At 46.0% G+C, this 18,937-nt stretch overlaps 1 protein-coding gene across 1 annotated transcript in view; it reads right to left on the bottom strand.

Moving 5' to 3' along the window:
* The window catches only part of LOC115099561 (ankyrin repeat domain-containing protein 26-like), a 462,251-nt gene that overhangs the window by 199,861 nt on the left and 243,453 nt on the right, over nt 1-18,937 (bottom strand). The window contains 2 exon segments of the mRNA XM_029617295.1: nt 6,707-6,808; nt 16,049-16,357. Coding sequence (XP_029473155.1) covers nt 6,707-6,808; nt 16,049-16,357 — 411 coding nt within the window.

Raw genomic sequence — 18,937 nt, 5'->3', positions numbered from 1 at the left:
GGACTGGTTTCAGGACAACTGTCTCCGGGCTCCCGGTGAAGCCCTATTCTGCCAAAAGCTCCTATTCACCCTAAACTGAGAACATGTAGGAAAAAATCTTTCCCCCTTTTGGCTTATCCTCAGGCAATCTATGCCCTTTATTCTCTTCCAGACGTTTCATGAGTTCCTCCAAGTCCTCCCCAAAGAGCAGTTTCCCTTTAAAAGACAATGCACCTAACAGACTTGGAACAAATGTCCACCGACCAGTTTTGCAACCAAAGGAGTCGTCTGGCTGAGACCACTGACATCATATTTCTGGAAGACGTTCTGTTGAGGTCATACAATGTATCCACCCCATAGGCCACCACTGCCTCTAGCTTCTGTGCCTGTTTCATTTCTGATGCAAACATAGCTTTTTTTCAGCCTGTACCCAGAGCAGACCAGCCCGAAGCATTAAACTGCTGTTCATAGCAGCACATATGCCTAAGGCAGACACCTAAAAAATCTTTTTCAGATGGACTTCCAGTTTAATGTCCTGCATATCCTTCAGTGCTGCACAACCGGCCACCCGAATGGTTATCTTCTTATTGACTGCAGACACTGAGGCATCCACCTTTGGAAGTCTCAACAGCTCAAACATGTCCTCCGGCAAAGGATATAACTTATCCCTTCCTCTATCAACCTTCAAACTGGTTTTCTGAGGTATCCCACTCTCTGACCACTAACTTAACTGACTTATGGAAGGGGAAAGCTTTTGCTGGACCTCTTAAGCCATCCGTGACCAGATCCACCTCTTCCTGATTAGATTCTTCTAGTGGAACCTTTTCCCCCAGTTCTTTAAGAACATAGGGGATCAGGGGCCACAGCTGTTCCCTGTGGGAAAGACAAACCACATTCGGATCATCCTCCTCAACCGTCGGGGTTTGTCCTAGCCCTTCTTCCAGATCCTGCCCTTCTGGAGACTGATCTGCCTCTTCTGGAGGATCCTCCTCCTCCGAACCCTCCGAGATTTCGTCTGCAGCGTTTTATTGTGGACATACCAAGGACTCTCCAAACCCTTGTCGCACCATTAGCCCATGAAACCCTGGAATTTTTCCTGGGCCATGGGCCCACCAACCCCTCCTGCCTAGGAACACCCCACCCGCAGTTTTCCCGGCCAGATATGCTCTGTGTATCAAAAGCACAAAGTCCAATGAGAAAGCTGTAGAATCATCAGAATCCTCTCCCAGGAGGTCTCCATCCTCACTCAACTGTATCCATGGGGCTCCAAGCAGCCGGGGACAGCGGTGGAAGGAAATCCCCCTCCCCTCTTGCAGTTTCTGAAGCAGCCATGAGTGAAGACAAAATGGCCGCTGTTCCTGTGCTAACTGGTAAGGGGTCTGTGGCATCATCCAATGCACATGTAACCCCTCCAGGCCATCGCTGCTTTCTCTGACACAGTTGCAGTCGTTCCCGAGTTGCCCTCTCCCCCAGAGAGGCAGCAGAAACAGAAGCCTGCTTGAGACAGCCGCACATGCGCATCGCCGCACATGGTGCACTTACTGTCACGTGTCATAATTCCAGTCTGCCCTGACCACATGTGCAGTCAGCTGCCAAAAGAACCCTAGAAAATGCTGCAAGTGCCGCTGCAGCCAAGCTCCTGCAAGGTTGCCGCTCAAATCTCCCTGGGTTGCCCATCAACCCCTCCCCCTTTTTTTTGTTTTTACTTTAAAGAACAGACAAAAGCTACTTCTCTTTAGGTGAAGAAGAGCAGCAGGCTCTGCAAAGTCCTCCTGGGGGAGAAGAAACTGTCCTCACCAGCTGTCTACCCCCAGAGGTGAAAGAACAAAGCTATATAAAGGTCCCCAACCCCCTGCTTGTCCACTTCAGTACCAGGAGGAATGGTCCTTCTAGGACCTGCCAACCTCTTGGGAGGAAATCTTCAAATAATCTTTTTTTCTTTTTTTTAAATAAAAATTAATTTCCAGACTGCTGGAGATAGAGAAATACTGAGGGACTGCAGATGGCACACAGGTTATGTGGTAGTGTCAGCATGAATTTCTCTGTCTCCATCTGCTGGAAGGGACGCAAAACCCAGGAGTCTGGACTGATCTGGGCATGAACAGGAATTCATGCTTTAATTCTTTTACAACTCCGGGATGGATGCCATCTGGTCCTGGTGATTTCTTACTCTTTAGCTTGTCAATCTCATATACTACATCTTCAGTTGTCACAGATATATGTTTTAGTTGCTCAGAATCTCCACCAATAAAAAATATTTCAGATGTAGTTATGCTCACATCTGACTTGCCAATGCTCATGCACTTGCCTATTTTCATCATTTAGATTTGCATTCCATCTTTTGAACGATGCCTTTTTAACTTTAACTGCCTCCTTTCCCACACCATTAAACTGTGCTGGCAGTTGTTTGGTCTTCCCTTCGACCTTGTCTAATGCCTGGGTTTCCAAAATGGTATTTTTAAACAAAGTTCATATCTCCTGCCAACTTTTAACCCTTGCAACTGCTTCTTTTAATTTTTCTAATTTCCTAATTCTATCATAGATTCCCTTTTTAAAGTTATATGCTATTGTAGCAGATTTACTTACTTACTTATTTATTTATTTATTTATTTATTTATTTAAAGAATTTATATACCGGGGTTCCTGTATAGTATACATATCACCCCGGTTTACAAGGAACCATAACTATTGCTAAGGAACCGTAACTATCGCTTCATTTAGCGGTTTACATTGAACATTTAGTGGTTTACATTGAACATTTAGCGGTTTACATTGAACATAGTTAATTTGAGAAAACATAATAAAACATAAATAAACCTAAATAAACATAAAATAGTTAATTTGAGAAAAAGTATATAATATGGTTAACCAGTTAATAACTAAAAAGCAGGTTAATAAGTAAATAAGTAAGTAAATAACATTGAACTTGATAGAATCTGGTAACAGGATAAAATATAGTGTTGCATATGCTTAATACTTAATTGTCCTCTCTCCAGGTCTTCAAATTTGATTGCATTATTTATTTATTACTTAGTTGCCCCACCACAGTAACCCCTCATGCAACTCGTGCATTCCATTGAGTAATAGATTTAAATTATTTATTTATCTATTTATTTGGGCGTTTTATATACTGTCATTCCAAAAGAAGATCACAGCGGTTTACAAAATCAGCATTCATGTATTTGGACAATATTCACATTCATGGCCAACATTCATAATTTAGGTCGACACAGCAACAACAACTATGTATTCTAAGTCATATTCATACATTTTCTAGGTCAACACAACAGTGAATACAAATTCTAATTCTGCTATCATTTCACAATACATCAGTCAGTCCTTATTGCTCACTTTACTAATACTGACTATATTATTGGCACTGAAGTTATCGGCCTACTTGTATTTTACTTTAAATCATATGTAATTCTAAAGAGACATGTTTTCAGTTCACATTTGAAATTCTTCCTATCTGTTATCAGATGTAATGGTTCTGGAAGAGAGTTCCACAACTTGGGGCCCACTAAGGAAAACTTTCTGTCTTTTATTTGTGCTGGGTGTGTGTCCCCTGTTGTAGGTACCTTTAGAAGTCCTTTGCTTTGGGATCTTAAGGTTCTCTGCAGTATGTATAGTTGAAGTGTCACTCCTGTTAAGCATGGATTAATATTATAGATGATATTAAAAATTCAGATTCCTAGATTTGCTAGTAAAGTACATAAAATAAATGTTGACTAGTATAGCCGAGAGTGCTGAACCCTGGGGGACACCTGTATAGATTGTGAAGGAAATCAGAAATTTGATTTCCCAGTTTGACTTGGAATATCCTATCTTTTAGGAAGGAAGAGAACCATTTGTTAACATTTCCGTCTATTCGGATTTTTCTCAGCTGATGGCATAGCAGGGTATGGTCAATTGTGTCGAAGGTTGCTGTTAAATCAATTAGTACCAGGATGAAGGATTCATTGTTATCAAACCCCTGCCATACCGGGTCGATTAAGGAGATTAGTAGGGTTTCTGTTGAGCGATTTTTTCTGAATCTGAATTGGTTTGGGTATACTATGTTATTGTCTTCTAGATGGGGATAACACAGCTTTTTCTAGGACTTTAGTAATGAAAGGCAGGTTGGATATTGGTCGATAATTACCCCAATCATCAATCCTGCCAGTTTTCTTTATTAAGGTTGGTTTAATCACGGCTTGTTTTGCCCTAACAGGGACCCATCCTTCTGCTAGCGAGTGGTTTATTATCATTGTAATTGAGTGATTACGCTGTGTACTGATTTCAGGGCACTTGCAGGGATTGGGTCTAATGGGTGAAATGCAGGCTTGATTTTTGTAATGATTTGGTTTATTTCAAGTTTAGATACTGGATCGAATGTGTTCCATTTTGCTTGGAGTTTTTCGTCCGGCTCTTTTGTTGGTAGGCAGGTTGAGAATTGGTTTTTAACTATTAATTTTATTTAACAGAGATGTTGCATATTTATTGCAGGAGTTCTCTGAAAATTCATTATTTGGGATGGAGGAAGATGGGTCTTTGATAAAGTTTTTGACTATTTCAAAGAGTAATTTTGAATTAAATATTACACCATGAATCTGGTTTGTGTAGTAGTCTTTTTCTGCCTTATTGATTTGTTCACAGTATTTTATTAATAGGGATTTGTATATTTCAAGGGATTTGTGTTTTCCTAGATATTCCGTAGACTGGTATTTCTTCCATTGCTTTTCAGATTTTCTCAGAGTCTGTTTCATGTGTCTTAGCTCTTCATTATACCAAGGGTTCTTTTGTTTAGCTATATTGCCTTCATTCAGGAATGTTTTTCCCTGGATAGGGCATAGGGTATCAGCTATTTCATTGATAATTTTATCCTAAGAGTCAAAAGATAAGGAGGCATTATCATGATCAAAGTCTGTTATTTTATTTGTAATTGTTTCTTCAAGAATTTTCGGTTCTATCTTTTTTTCTGTATGGTAAGGAGGGTTATTTCTGTTTTAATTAGTTGGCGATCTGACCAGGGCACTATGTTGTGAGTGGAACTGATCCAGCAGTTATTGTGATTGGCGAATATCAGGTCAAGAATATGTCCTGCTTTATGAGTAGGATTGTTTATGAATTGTGACCACTCCATTGCTTCCATAGTATCTAGAAAGATTTTGCATGTTTGGTTTAGGTATGCTGTCTACATGTAGGTTAAAATCTACTATTAGGGTTGATTCAGGATCTAGAAATGCTTTAGAGAATATTTTGATGAGAGGTGAGCAGTCTTTTTGTAGTGTTCCAGGTGGGCAATATACCAAACCAATATTTAGTTGTGGTGATTTCAGAATAGCCTCCTCATAGGGAGGGTTAATTTGAACTTTGTAGGGTTTTAGTTTTAGTTCTAGTTCTGTAAAAAAAAAAAAAAAAAAAAAAGAAAAAAAAAAAAAGACTATTAATACTCCCCTACCTTTACATTTGTGTTCAGGGAAGTGAAAGATTTCATAGTTGGGGTGATTAATTTTATTTAAGAGGACATTGTCATTGTCTTTCAGCCATGTTTCAGTAATGCAGAAGATGGTGGGATTTAGTTTCTCTAACAGATCAAGCAAAATCAGTGGGATTTTTTTTTTTTTGTAAGTGATTGAACATTTAGCAGAAGGAGAGAAAACATTAGGCAGGAGGAGATTAGGGAGGAGTTGTTACTTATCTTGGGATATATTAGGTTCAAATTCTTTCTTAGCTTATGTTTTGTGGTTCTCCAAAGATTTCCATAACTTTTTTGCCCTGTAATAGTTTCAATGATGTGGGCTAGCTCCATTATTGGGTCTGTTTGGAAAGGCAGTAATCACAATTTACTTAATTCAGATATCTCTTCGCGCGCACACAAAGGGGCACATAAAGGGGCAAGCTTCTTTGTTGCATGCCAAAAGCTCATGCCTGCTGGCACAAGCGCCTCTGGAGTTGCTGCCACTCCTATGTGGACGCCGGTGTTGGTGGTGAGCAGGCCGAGGGAGGGATCAACTTCCTAGTGCCGGCTTTACCTTAGTTCCCTCCTCGCTCCATGGAGGGAGCACCTTAGGCATGCTCTCCTTGTGGTCTTCTGGTGCTAGTTGAAGCAGCCAGGTAAGCCATTCTTTCCTCCAGCAGCACTGCTGTTGCTCTGGACGCCAGTGCTGGTAGTGGGCGGGCAACGGGCGGGCCGAGGGAGGGATCGACTTCTTGACGCTGAGTTTATCTTAGTTCCGGGGGGGGGGGGGGGCGCCTCTGACATGGTCTCCTCGTGGTCCCCTGGTGCCCATTGAAGTGGCCAGGTAAGTCGCTCTCTCTTCCAGCAGTATTGCTGCCGCTCCTAAGTGGACACCAGTGCTGCACCTCTCATCAATTCTACGACCTCAATGAAGCAATCATTTATGGCATCTAGAAACTCTGCAAACCCAGAAACATACTTTGCACTGACCTTCAAATAGGAGCAAAATAAGAGTGAATTCTCTCTGTGTACTATCACAAAGTGAAACCTCCATGCATACTTTCACTTTCCTCACCTGTCCCTGGCCCCCTTTTCACATGGGTAAAGTATGTGCGCTGTATCTTTACAGTGCTGCATGTGTCTAGTAGCCCTTTATAAACTATGAATGGTAGGGCTGGGAGGAAAGGTGCAAGATATTCAAACCTTATTTACTCAAGTAAAAACTTTTTTTTTGCCACTATTATATTCAAATGTTTCCCAAAGAGAAGCTGAATGTGTATGAAATACCTGAATAAATAGAAATAGGAGGTCCACCTGTGAAATTTTTGAGTTTTTCATGTTCTTCTAAATCGGGACAACATACATTATCTCCTGACTCCCAGCTGGACTCTACACAGAGAAGCAACAATAAATGATTGTAACAAGAAGCAGAAAATAAGGAAGATGAGTCTCAATTGCTGAAAGGGAGATTTCCACTCAGTAAGAATACAATTAGATATTATTCATTTTGGATATCATTATAGTTCAGACAAGTTATAAGTTGCCAGGAAGAAAGGAGTACGTTTTGTACCTGAATACTAACAGCATATCTCAACATTCAATAACATATAATACATTGATAAACTAGAAACATATTGGAGGAAAAAGGAAAATTAGTTTCTTACCTGATAATTTTCGTTCCTGTAGTACCAAGGATCAGTCCAGGACACCTGGGTTGTGACTCCGCACCAGTAGATGGAGACAGACTAAAACTTGTGGGCTGAGCCATATAGGACCCTGTGCCAATCACAGCCCCTCAGTCTTACGTAATGTCAAAGTAGAAATGCAACTAGAACTAGCTACCAACTACCTTTAAGGAAACCGAACATAACGCAAACCCCTTCCGAACTGGACTCCGCAACCAGCAGAGCGCAAACAAGCGACCAGGTTAGCTAAGAAAACACTGAGCGGACTCTCTAATACTACTACGCAGTGCTGCGGGCGGGATCCTGGACTGATCCTTGGTACTACAGGAACGAAAATTATCAGGTAAGAAACTAATTTTCCTTTCCCTGTATGTACCAGGATCAGTCCAGGACACCTGGGATGTACCAGAGCTAAATTACCAAGGGTGGGAGCAGAGCAGAGAGTCCCGCTCGGAGTACCTACTCTCCAAAACCCCCAGAATCAGTAGCCTGAACCTCCAACCGGTAATGTCTAATGAAGGTATGGAACAACTTCCAGGTAGCCGCCCTGCAAATCTCCGGAGGCGACACATGCGAAGACTCCGCCCCAGACGCAGCTGGGGACCGTGTCGAGTGAGCCCTGAGGAGGCCCCCAGGAACCGGTTTTCCCCACACGAGGTATGCCAAACCAATGGTTTCTTTTAGCCAAACGGGCAATCGTCGTGTGGAATGCTGCGGCCCCTGTTCTTTGGACCCGAAAAGGAAACAAACAAAAGATTTGCTATCCGAAAGAATTCGTGATAGAAGGGATCTTCGCACAGCAAGCCTCTTTAAGTCCCTCGCTAGGGGATCAGAGGAGCTCCCGGCCGCAAAGCGGACAGCTCAACTGACTGATTCAGAAGAAAAAACGACCTTAGGTAGAGAGGAAGGGATCGACCGCAAGGATACCCCCGAGGCGGAAATACGCAAAAAGGGATCTCTACAGGAGAGAGCCTGCAACTCGGAGAAGTGCCGCGCTGAGGCAATCGCCACCAAGAATACAGTCTACAATGTGAAAACCTTAAGATTCGTACGATTCAAGGTTCAAACGGTGCCGTGCACAAGGTGGAAAAAAACCCAATTAAGGTTCCGGGACGGGCAGGGGAAACGCAATGGAGGACGGAAATGCTTAGCCCCCTCAGAGAAAACGGGAGACAACAGGACCCGCCAGCAACCAAGCGCCGCCACCTGGACCCGCAGGGAACTGCATGCCAAGCCTTTGGCCAGACCAGCAGAAACCACACTCCGCTGCACGCACCATTCCTCAAAGACTACCGAGACCCGGACGTACGCCAAGGACGTAGACTGCTTCCCGGACCTCAGCAGCATAGCCATCACCGCGGCAGAGTAACATTTCCTCTGTAGCCGAGTCCTCTCAAACGCCATGCCGCGAGACAGGAGGGATCCGCATCCGCCAACCAGACGGGGCCCTGACGGAGGAGCCCCGCGAGCCCCTGGAGACGCATGGGACGCATGGTAGCCGTCCCCGGCCAACTGAATGAGGTCCGTGAACCACGGACGGCGAGGCCATTCCGGAGCCACCATGATCACGTTGAACGGGTGCAATTCTATGCGGCGCAGAATCTTGCCGAACATCGACCACGGAGGAAAAAACGTACAGTCGGACATCCGTCGGCCAGGGAAGCACCAATGCGTCGACTCCTTCTGCTCCCCTTTCTCGAAGCGAATTGAAGAATCGCGGAACCTACGCATTGTGGCCTCCGGCCATCCAGTCCATATGGGGATACCCCACGTCTTGCCGATGAGGCGAACCGCTTCGTCCGCCAGCTCCCATTCCCCGGGATCCTGACGATGACGGCTGAGAAATCCGCCTGGAAGTCGTCGACCCCGTCGATGTGAGAGGCTGCGACGTTGTCGAGAATTAGTTCCGACCAAGCCATCAAGAGCCGCGCCTCCTCTGCTACCTGTGGACTTCTCGTCCCGCCTTGGCGATTGACGTGGGCTTCTCGTCCCACCTTGGAGAATGATGTAGGCCACTGTGGTTGCGTTGTCCGACAAAACACGGACTGCCCGTCCCCTCAGCAGAGGTAGGAACGAGTGCAGCGTCAAACGGACCGCTCTGTTCTCCAGTCAGTTGATAGATAGCCCATTGGGCCTGATACGCTGACCATAGGCCTTGAACTGACTTTCCTAGACAGACTGCTCCCTATCCGGAGAGACTGGCGTCCATGGTCACCACTGTCCAGTTGGGCACTAGGAGGGACACTCCAGAGGTCAGATGACTGGAATCAAGCCACCAGGACAGGCTGGATCTCGCCCGGCCTACAAGTGGAAGTGGACGGTAGAATTCCCCCGAAAACGGCTTCCAGCGGGATAGTAAGGACGACCGCAATGGCCGTAGATGAGTGAACGCCCAGGGGACCAACGCGAGAGTGGAGGCCATAGTACCCAGGACCATCAGGTAATCGCCGACCCGTGGTAGGCGTAGCAACAGCAAGCGCCTCACTTGAGACTGCAGTTTGCACCTTCGTTCCTGCGATAGGAACACGCAGCACCGTGTCGTCGAAGGTATTCCAAGGTCTGCGTGGGTACCACTTGACTCTTGTTGAAATTGACTACCCAGCCTAGAGACTGCAAGAGTTGTAGGCCCCTGGCCACCGCCAGCCGACACTGATCCTCGGACTTCGCCCGAATCAACCAATCGTCCAGGTAAGGATGAACCAATCAACCAATCGTCCAGGTAAGGATGAACCAGAAACCCTCCCGGCGTAGCTGCGCCGCCACCACGACCATCACCTTTGTGAACGTACGAGGTGCCGTTGCGAGCCCAAACGGGAGAGCCCTGAATAGATAAAGCCGCCCTAGGACGCAGAACCGTAGGGATCGCTGAAACGACAGTTGAATGCCTACGTGAAGGTACGCCTTCGTGAGATCTAGTGAGGCCAGGAACTCTCCTGTACGCACCGAGGCGATCACCGACCAAATACTTTCCATTTTGAAGTGAGGCACACGCAGGCCTCCGTTCACCCCTTTTAGTTCCAGGATTGGTCTTGAAGAGCCGTCTTTCTTTGGAACAATGAAGTAATTGGAGTAACGCCCTTTGCCGTGCTGACAGATCGGAACAGGGAAAATGACTCCCAGATTTTCCAAGCGCCGGATGGTGTCTAGCACTGCTGCCTTCTTTTCGGGAGCCTTGCACGGCGAGACCAGGAATTTGACTGCTGGGGAACGAACAAAATCTAATGCGTAGCCTTGCTTTATCACGTTGAGGACCCACTGGCCCGACGTTATCCTGGCCCCTTCCTCGACCAACAAGGTTAACCGCGCCCCTACATTGGAAACGACGTGCTGGGGCTGAGGTGAGGGATGGGCCGGCCGCGTAACATTGTGAAGACTTGGGCTCCTCCCTGTCCACCGAAGCGTGTACCCCGAAAAGACTGCTGCCATTGAGGGATTCGGGAGGAAGCTGACCCATAAGAAGGACCGGCAGACCTTTGAGGACGCGAATTCCTGGGCCCTCGGAAACGGGATGCCGAAAAGGAGGAGCGCGCCCTGAATCTGCCCTCGGGCAGCCGGTGTGGACGAACCATCTGCCGCCCAGTTGCGCAGCCACAGCAGGCGACGCGCCGATACAGCCGCCATCCCGGACCTAGCGGATGAGCGCAGAAAACCGTGGAGAGCATCTGCCCCATACGCAATTGCTGCCTCCACCTATCTGCCTGAGATGCTTCTGCCGCCGACAGACCTGCGTTCGCCTGAAGAACTTGGGCCCAGCGCAGACTCACTCGGATAGCGAAGACGGTACAGATGGCAGCCCGCACACCCAGGGCAGACACTTCACAAATCTTCTGGAGTTGCACTTCCAGCTTCCTATCCTGTAGATCCCGGAGAGCCGTGGCTCCCGTAACCGGAATGGTCGACCTCTTCATCACCGCAGGGACTGCGGAATCCACCTGCGGCAGTCGAAGGAGTTCCAGCGCATCCTCGGGTAGCGGGTAAAGCTTGTCCATGGCCTTACTGACCTGCAAGCGTAACTCCGGCGTATCCCATTCACTGAACAGGATATCTGTCGATGAAAAGTGAAAAGGAAATGCTACTGCTGGCCCCGTGAGACCTAAGAGCACCGGATCCATGCTTGCCTCTGGACGTGCCACCACCACCGGCGGAGCCTCTATTGCCAATTCCTGAAGGATTGCTGGAAGCAGCGGGGACAGTGCTTCCCTGCGAAATAGCCGCACCACCTTGGGGTCATCCCCCTCCACGGCTAGTGTCCACTTGCCCGCGCTGGGCTGGACGGGGCCGTCCGCAGCCGCCTCCTAGGCCCCCATCAGGGGCTCCTCTGGAGACTCTGAGTCAACGGCCGATGAAGATTCCTTCTCAGACTCCTGAGGGACGGCACGCGGCGGATGCTTCCACCGCGAGGGCTCCCGAGAGCCCTCCGCAACATCCATAGTGTTCTTCTTCTTTGGAGCAGACCAGCGGGTGGCCCCCCCCCGCGACGCCCCTCCGGCTGCGCTTACTATGCTTATATTTGAAAACCCTGCACAACAGAAGCGCAAAACAGATGAAAAAAAGAACCCGAATCTGAAGAAACATCCGCGGTAGCCACCGGGGATCGAGGCCCCTCCGTGGGGACCCCCCCCCGCCGGACCCCGCTGCAGCGAAAACGCAGGGGGCGGAGCTGTATCCCCTGCTGTGAACCGAGCAAAATTGTGGCTGGAATCTAAAATGGCCGCCGCACTCGCCCAGCGCGGGAAAAATTCTTGGGCCTATCAGCCGAGCCCCCCCCCCCCCCCCCCCGCGCGGCGGTGATCGTGCGGTTCAGGACCGGGCCCCCCGAGGCGATCCGGACACTCCTTCTCCGCCCGTGAGCCAGGAGCTGTGGAGACGTTGCCGCGATTTTTTTTTTTTTTTTTTTTTTTTTTTTTAACGTGCCGAGCCGCAGGCCGACCCTCGAGGCATGCCGGCGATCGCGGCGCAAAACGGGCGGGAAACGCGGCGAAATTCCAAATAAAATTAAAAACTCAAAACCGGCGACCTCCCTCCTGCTACCGGCGCCCCCCCCCCCCCTAAACACGGAGCGGAGACGCGAGGAAAACGGAGAGCCGGCACAACGAAAACAAAAAACCCTTTTTTTTTTTTTTTTTTTTTTTTTTTACAAAGCTTGCAGCTGTCCTTGGTTCTGGAGCCCTTTTCCTGCAGGGGTGAGTGAACCGGGCTCCCCGGTGTCACCCCTGACGCTGCTACTAGGTAAGCCGGGTCCTCGACCCTAGCAGCGGCCTCGACCAGGGGGGGTAGTCCCCTCAGGACCTCTCAACCCCCCTGGGAGGCAGGGCAGACAGCTTTACTAACCAAAAGAAAACACCTACTTTGAGAAGCTCACCGAAGCTTACCTCAAAAACACCAAGTTACATAAAAACTAACCGGACCTGACCGACTAACAGAATCATGCCAGGCAGGGGCTGTGACTGCACCTGCACCATCTACTGGAGACAGAGTAAGACTGAGGGGCTGTGATTGGCACAGGGTCCTATATGGCTCAGCCCACAAGTTTTAGTCTGTCTCCATCTACTGGTGCGGAGTCACAACCCAGGTGTCCTGGACTGATCCTGGTACGTACAGGGAATGTCCATTAGGACCTATTCAGTTTGCCCATCCACACCAACTGTTCAGCTTTACAATCTCTACCCCCTTCAGAAATCCTCTGTGCTGATCCCATGCTTTCTTGAACTGAGTCACCATCCTTGTCTCTACCACCTCCATGCATCCACTACTCTCTTAGTAAAGAAATATTTCCTTAGATTACTCCTAAGTCTACTCCCTTTCCCCCTTATCCCATGATCCCTCATTCTAGAGCCTCTTCTATATGGAATCCTTGGAGATATTAAAATGTAATAACATTTTCAATTGTAAAATTAATTTGGGGGTCTCCTTCCATTACATAGACTGGACCAGAAAGATTTGAAATCTTCCCTAAAAATGTTTTAAAATGTTTGGGGTTTTTTTCAATTTTTTCTTTATTGAATTTTCATTTACAAACTTAAACAAAAATATCAAGAAGTAAAACAGATGTGATCGAATTATCTTTAAACAATAATACTAATTCCATAAACAAACACATCTCTATTACATGACCCATAATTAGGCGGGGCTAACTATACATTTATTTATCAAATAATCGTTAACTATTAGTGGAGAGAGACTCAAGGATTTTCTTGACCTTCAATATTACTTCCTCCTATGGTATCCTTAGCCAACATAAGTCTCTAATTGTAAAGGGACAAAGAAACTATATTTTCTTCTCTCTAAAAGTGACAAAACAAACAGACGGATATTTCAAGAAAAAAGTTGCCCCTAGGGTAAGTACTTTGGCTTTTAGAGAGAGGAAACATTAAAATCCTTTGGCCACAAATTTAAATTTCTATGTTTAAGAAAATCCCTAAACACTTTATCAGTTTCTAATAACATAGATACAAATAAGGTAGCCCTTTTATTTATGATATCAATAGACTCTTCAAGGAATGTAGATACTCCAATACTTGAAATATCTGGAATTTCTTCTTCCAGTTCTCCAACTTTCTTGGAAAAATAGAAGATTTTTGAAAAAAACAGGTATTTCTTTCTCTTCATACTGCAATATTTCCTTGAGGTATTTTTTAGGCATTTCACTTGGTGACAAAAGTCTAGTTTGCGGGAAATTAATCAAACGTAAGTTTTTACATCTCATCATATTCTCAAGGTTTTCTAGCTCTCTATGAATAGAGAGACTATCTTTAATCTGGGCCACACCAATATTATCTAACAATTTAATTTTAGATGTCACTTTTCCCATATTATCTCCCAGGCTAAATATTTCCTTTCTTTGCATTTCTATTTGTAACTTACTAGAATTTACTACACCTAACAAAGAATCATTCATTTGTGAGACATTATTATTAACACTAGCCATCAATTTCCAAATATCCTTCACAGTTATGTTATCAGGAGGATCTGTAGGCCATTGTTGTGGCCTCCTTAATTCTCCTTCAACAAGTCCTGTATCCGAAATCTCTGAGTGATTACTTATCTGTGTTTCTCCTAAGTCTGAGCAGTCTCTTCCCTTAGGCGGACCGCCAAATTCTAATTGCAAAAATCCTTCAGGAATTGATGTCATTGGTTGCAGAGGAAATGAAGGTCCTTCACCAGGACTGAGAGAGCCAGAAAACTGCTCCCCTGAAACGTCCTCTTTTGGTGACTCGATCTGTCTGACGACATGATCGTTCATTGGCCCTCTGGGTGTTATTGGTGATATTGGGAAGCTTTTTACTTTCCTTTTTCTCCCCATAAATCCTGGGAGAGATAAACAAGAGGAGTTCACCAATTATTAATCACAAGTACACTGAAGAAGAGGAGGGACGACTTCTCCGGCCTTAGCTGGACAAAGCCGCGTGCCCCTTCGACTGCGCGGCTTAGGCAGTGCGCTGGTGATGGCGGGGTGCCGTCTGCTGTTTGAATTTATACAGCAGACGCCGGCTGATGACATTTGGGACATGCCTCTTTCTAGGGTCTCAGGGTCTCTCCCAGTTCTTTCTCCAGGTCTCAGCAGTCAGCCTACAGTCCTTCCAAGTTGTTTTCCTTCAATCGGGGGCATCTCTCTCCGCCTTCTCTCCATTCCCCGACTTTCCCGGGTCTGCTGTTTGAATTGATACAGCAGACGCTGGCTGATGACGTTTGGGACACGCCTCTTTCTCGGGTCTCAGGGCCTCTCCCAGTTCTTTCTCCGGGTTTCAGCGGTCGGCCAACAGTCCTTCCAAGTTGTTTTCCTTCAGTCGGAGGCGTCTCTCTCCGCTTCTCTACGCTCCCCCACGTTTAAAATATTTTAAGTCTATAAAAGCACAGTTGTAAAGCTATAAAAGCTAGCCCTGGTGCATGGCATCCAGCTGATGCCTGTTGTTGCAATGACTGCACTAAAGAGTTGGAAAGGAATATAAAATGGGGAAAAAATTCCAAGGCAGTTGTAAATGAAGAAGATTCATGGCGTTGGATCTCAGGTCTAGTGAAATTGAGCTGGAATCCCAAAAGAGAAGCAGAAAACTGCCATATCACAGGTTTTTATATTTCACTTGCCTCCAATTTGAGTACCTAGTTAGTGTGTCCTAAAAATCCCTAAAAAAACTGAATTATAGTAAAACATATGTAAAAACCTTAATCAGTGGGTCTCTCCAATCCCTGTTTACAGGATCAATTGGACTGCAACTACCTATGACAGGACAGAATGATGACAGGAGTATATACGAGCAATCAGGCTAATGTAGATTGGGTTCTTCACCTAAAACAGTTATGGGATCTCTTCCAATAGCTCAATGGTAGAGTTTTTGGCCTGAAGCAGTAGGTTGCAAGCTCAAATCCCTGGCTGGAAAATACAGTGAAATACTATGGACTGCAGTAGTGAAAGTAAAACCCTCTCATTGCAGGGATTTTCTTTGAGATTCTATGACAGTTGCCTTCAAAAATGCTTGGATATTCTACATTCATGGACATTAAGTGAGGCTTTTAATTGGTTTTTAACCTTCTAAAAGTTAAGGTATAGCATTTTCTTAATTTGGGAATGGAAAAACCTATTGGCTAAACTTCTAAGTTTTAAAATCATTTTGCATTCTAGGGAGATTCATGAAGAACAGTAATGATGTGGAGCAAGGCAGATTAGACAGGGATTGTAGCAGAGACAATAGTTTCCTGGAATTACTTTTTCACCTGGCTTACAAACTATTCAATCATTGATGACCAAGATTTGGGCATCCACTGTCACTTCCAAGACAGCTGTAAGATATTTACAAAAGAACCTTCACCTATCTGGTCATCAAGTCACAGTACTAAAATCAGTGTGAAGTATACCATGAAAATTGCCAGGGAGCACCTAAGTCTTTGGAGAATTTGAGGGAATTATAGCAAATATATAAATAAAAATTATTAAATATATACTTACTATCTTCATTATTCTGTGTAAGTTGCTCAGGCTTTTTATATTCAAGCTCTGGTTTACTATGCTCTTCTAAAGGCTGTAAAAAATTGTTCTGTAGAAATGGCATAGCTGTAATCTGGACAACTGAAGCAATGGTCTTTTCTACAGGTATTACAAAACCAGTTTCACCCTCTGCAGCTGCTACCATTGTATCTTCCTTATTTGCTGTTGATGGTGATGATGCAAGATGACCTTTTTTGTCAGAAGACTGGAGATTTCTTGCATGTGGTAGATATTTAAGTGAAGAACTGGCAGAATCCCAATCTGATACATCTGAAAAAGTAAAAAAAACCCAATAGATTAACAGGTCTATTTTAAAAGCATTGCTTGCGTAAAAATACCCACATTCACGCATATGTGGGCCGCACACAAGCAACGCAGATTTTAAAAAGCTGCAAATTAGGCACGTATGTACCTGTGTGTGTCTGAGAAATAAGGGGGTGGAAAAGGGGCAGGGCATGGGCATTCTTTGGCAGGAGCAACATGTATCCGCGTAATGAGAAATTACTACTTACCTGATCATTTCCTTTTCTTTAAGAGAGTTATGCACCTCTACCAGCCGATGGATACGGAGCAAACTGACGTCACACTACATATATTCCAGCAGTGACATTAGCCTGTCAGTATTCTCTTCAAAAGCAACTGTGGACAGACTAGCAAAAAACTTGATTAAAAACAGATATCCATTTCAATACTCTGCCAACAAGCAACACTGAGCTCAGATAAGAATGTAATAACAGTCTATTGACTGGACTTACACTTAGGCAACCAAGGCATGGAAGCTGGATTCTTCTGACTGTCCTAAAGAAAAGGAAATTATCAGGTAAAAAGTAATTTCTCATTTCTTAGCATCCAGTCAGATGAATCCAGAACAGTGGGATGTACCCAAGCTACTCCTGAATAGGGCGAGAGGCTGCCTGCGGTTCAGTCAAAACCGCACATGCAAAGGCTGCATCCTCCCAGGCCTGCACATCCAGATGGTAAGAAGAACTATGTCGCTGCTCGGCAAATGTCAATGGGAAACAGCAACCTAACTTCCACCCATGACACTGCCTGAGCCCTAGTGGAATGAGCCCTAACCTGACTAGGTAATGGCGTGCCAGCATCAATGTATGCTGCCGTGACTATCTCCTTAATCCAACGGGCTATTGTAGCCCACGAGGCCAGTTCTCCTCATTTAGTACTGTCGTGAAGAACAAACAGGTGATCTATTTTCCGCAAACTCTCAGTAACCTCCAGATACCAGATGATATGTCTCTTGACATCCAAGGGTTGCAACAAACAATACTCTTCTACATCTCTCTCTCTGTCCACACACGGCAGGGAGATGGACTGATTCAAGTGAAATTCAGTGACTACTTTTAATAAAAAAAGAAGGAACAGTACACAGCTGTATCACCCCTGGAGTCAACCGGAGGAAAGGCTCCCGGCAAAACAAGGCCTGCAGCTCGGAAACTCTCCGTGCAGAACAAATTGCCACAAGAAACACAGTTTTCAAGGTCAGTAACTGCAAGGACAGGCTACTCATCGGTGTAAATGTAGGGCCCGCTAAGAAATCCAAGACCAAATTTAGACTCCATAGGGGTATTGGAAACTGCAAGGGAGAATGAAGATGTTTCACTCCTTTCAGGAAACGGCCTCATCAGGATGAGCCGAAAAGGAACTAACTACCATTCATCTGACCCCTGAAACAGGCAAGAGCTGCTACTTGAACCTTCAAGGAATTAAGGGCCAAACCTTTATTCAAGCCATCCTGCAAAAATTCCAAAATGAGTGGAATCTTGGCTGAATGAGGAAGAAGACCTCAATCCTCACACCAGGCCTCAAACTCTCACATAGGCCAAGGAAGTGGAGAACTTTTGAGCCCGAAGCAAGATGAGAATTACCGCAGAAGAATATCCATGCTTCAACAAGCGAGCCCTCTCAAGGGCCATACCATAAAACAAACTGAATTGGATCTTCGTGAAGAACCGGACCATGACTTAGCAGGTTCCTGTGTGCTGGTAGTTGAAGGAAAGTGTCCCACAGGAGTGGCCGCAAATCCACATACCATGGCCTCCTGGGCCAATCTGGAGCAACCAAGAGCACCATCCCTCTGTGGCGCTCAATCCTTCGGATCAATCTGCCCAACATGGGCCATGGGGGAAAGGCATATAGCAACTTGTCTTCCAGCCACTCCTGCACTACCGCATTGATCCCCAAGGACTTCGGATCCCTCCTGCGACTGAAGAATCATTGAACTTTTGCATTGCGAGGTCTAGGAACGGAGGACCCCAGCGATCCAGAATCAGCTGAATCGCCCAGTCTGACAAGGTCCATTCTCCTGAGTCCAGACTCTCCCTGCTGAGAAAGTCTGTTCTTCATTGTCGTTTCCTGCTGTGTGAGAGGCTGAGATCATCTGGAGATGCACTTCTGCCCATTCCATAAGCTGATCTACTTCCTGCGTCACTTGCTGGTTCTTGGTTCCTCCCTGCCGATTGATGTAAGCCAGTGGTTGTACTGTCCAACAACTGGACCGATCGACCCTGCAGGCTGTCACTGAACTGCAAACATGCCAACTGGACCGCCCTGGCTTCCAGGAGATTGATGCTCCAGAGAGACTCCTCTATATTCCAGCACCCTTGCACCATCAGCTACTGACAGTGAGCACCCCAACCAAGGAGGCTCGCATCTGTTGTCAGTACTTGCCAGTTTGGTGGTGCTAGGGAAACTCCCTTCCTTAGATGCAGCCACCACTGCAGTAGGGAGGAGACTTCCATCGACAGGAAGAGCCAATTCGAATAATCCTGAGACTGCGGATTCCACTTAGACGCATAAGAGAAAGCATATGCACACCCTCACCCACAAGACCTC

Source organism: Rhinatrema bivittatum, chromosome 9, assembly GCF_901001135.1.
Source record: "Rhinatrema bivittatum chromosome 9, aRhiBiv1.1, whole genome shotgun sequence".
Taxonomy (NCBI): domain Eukaryota; kingdom Metazoa; phylum Chordata; class Amphibia; order Gymnophiona; family Rhinatrematidae; genus Rhinatrema; species Rhinatrema bivittatum.
This window is presented reverse-complemented; position numbering and strand designations above follow the sequence as displayed.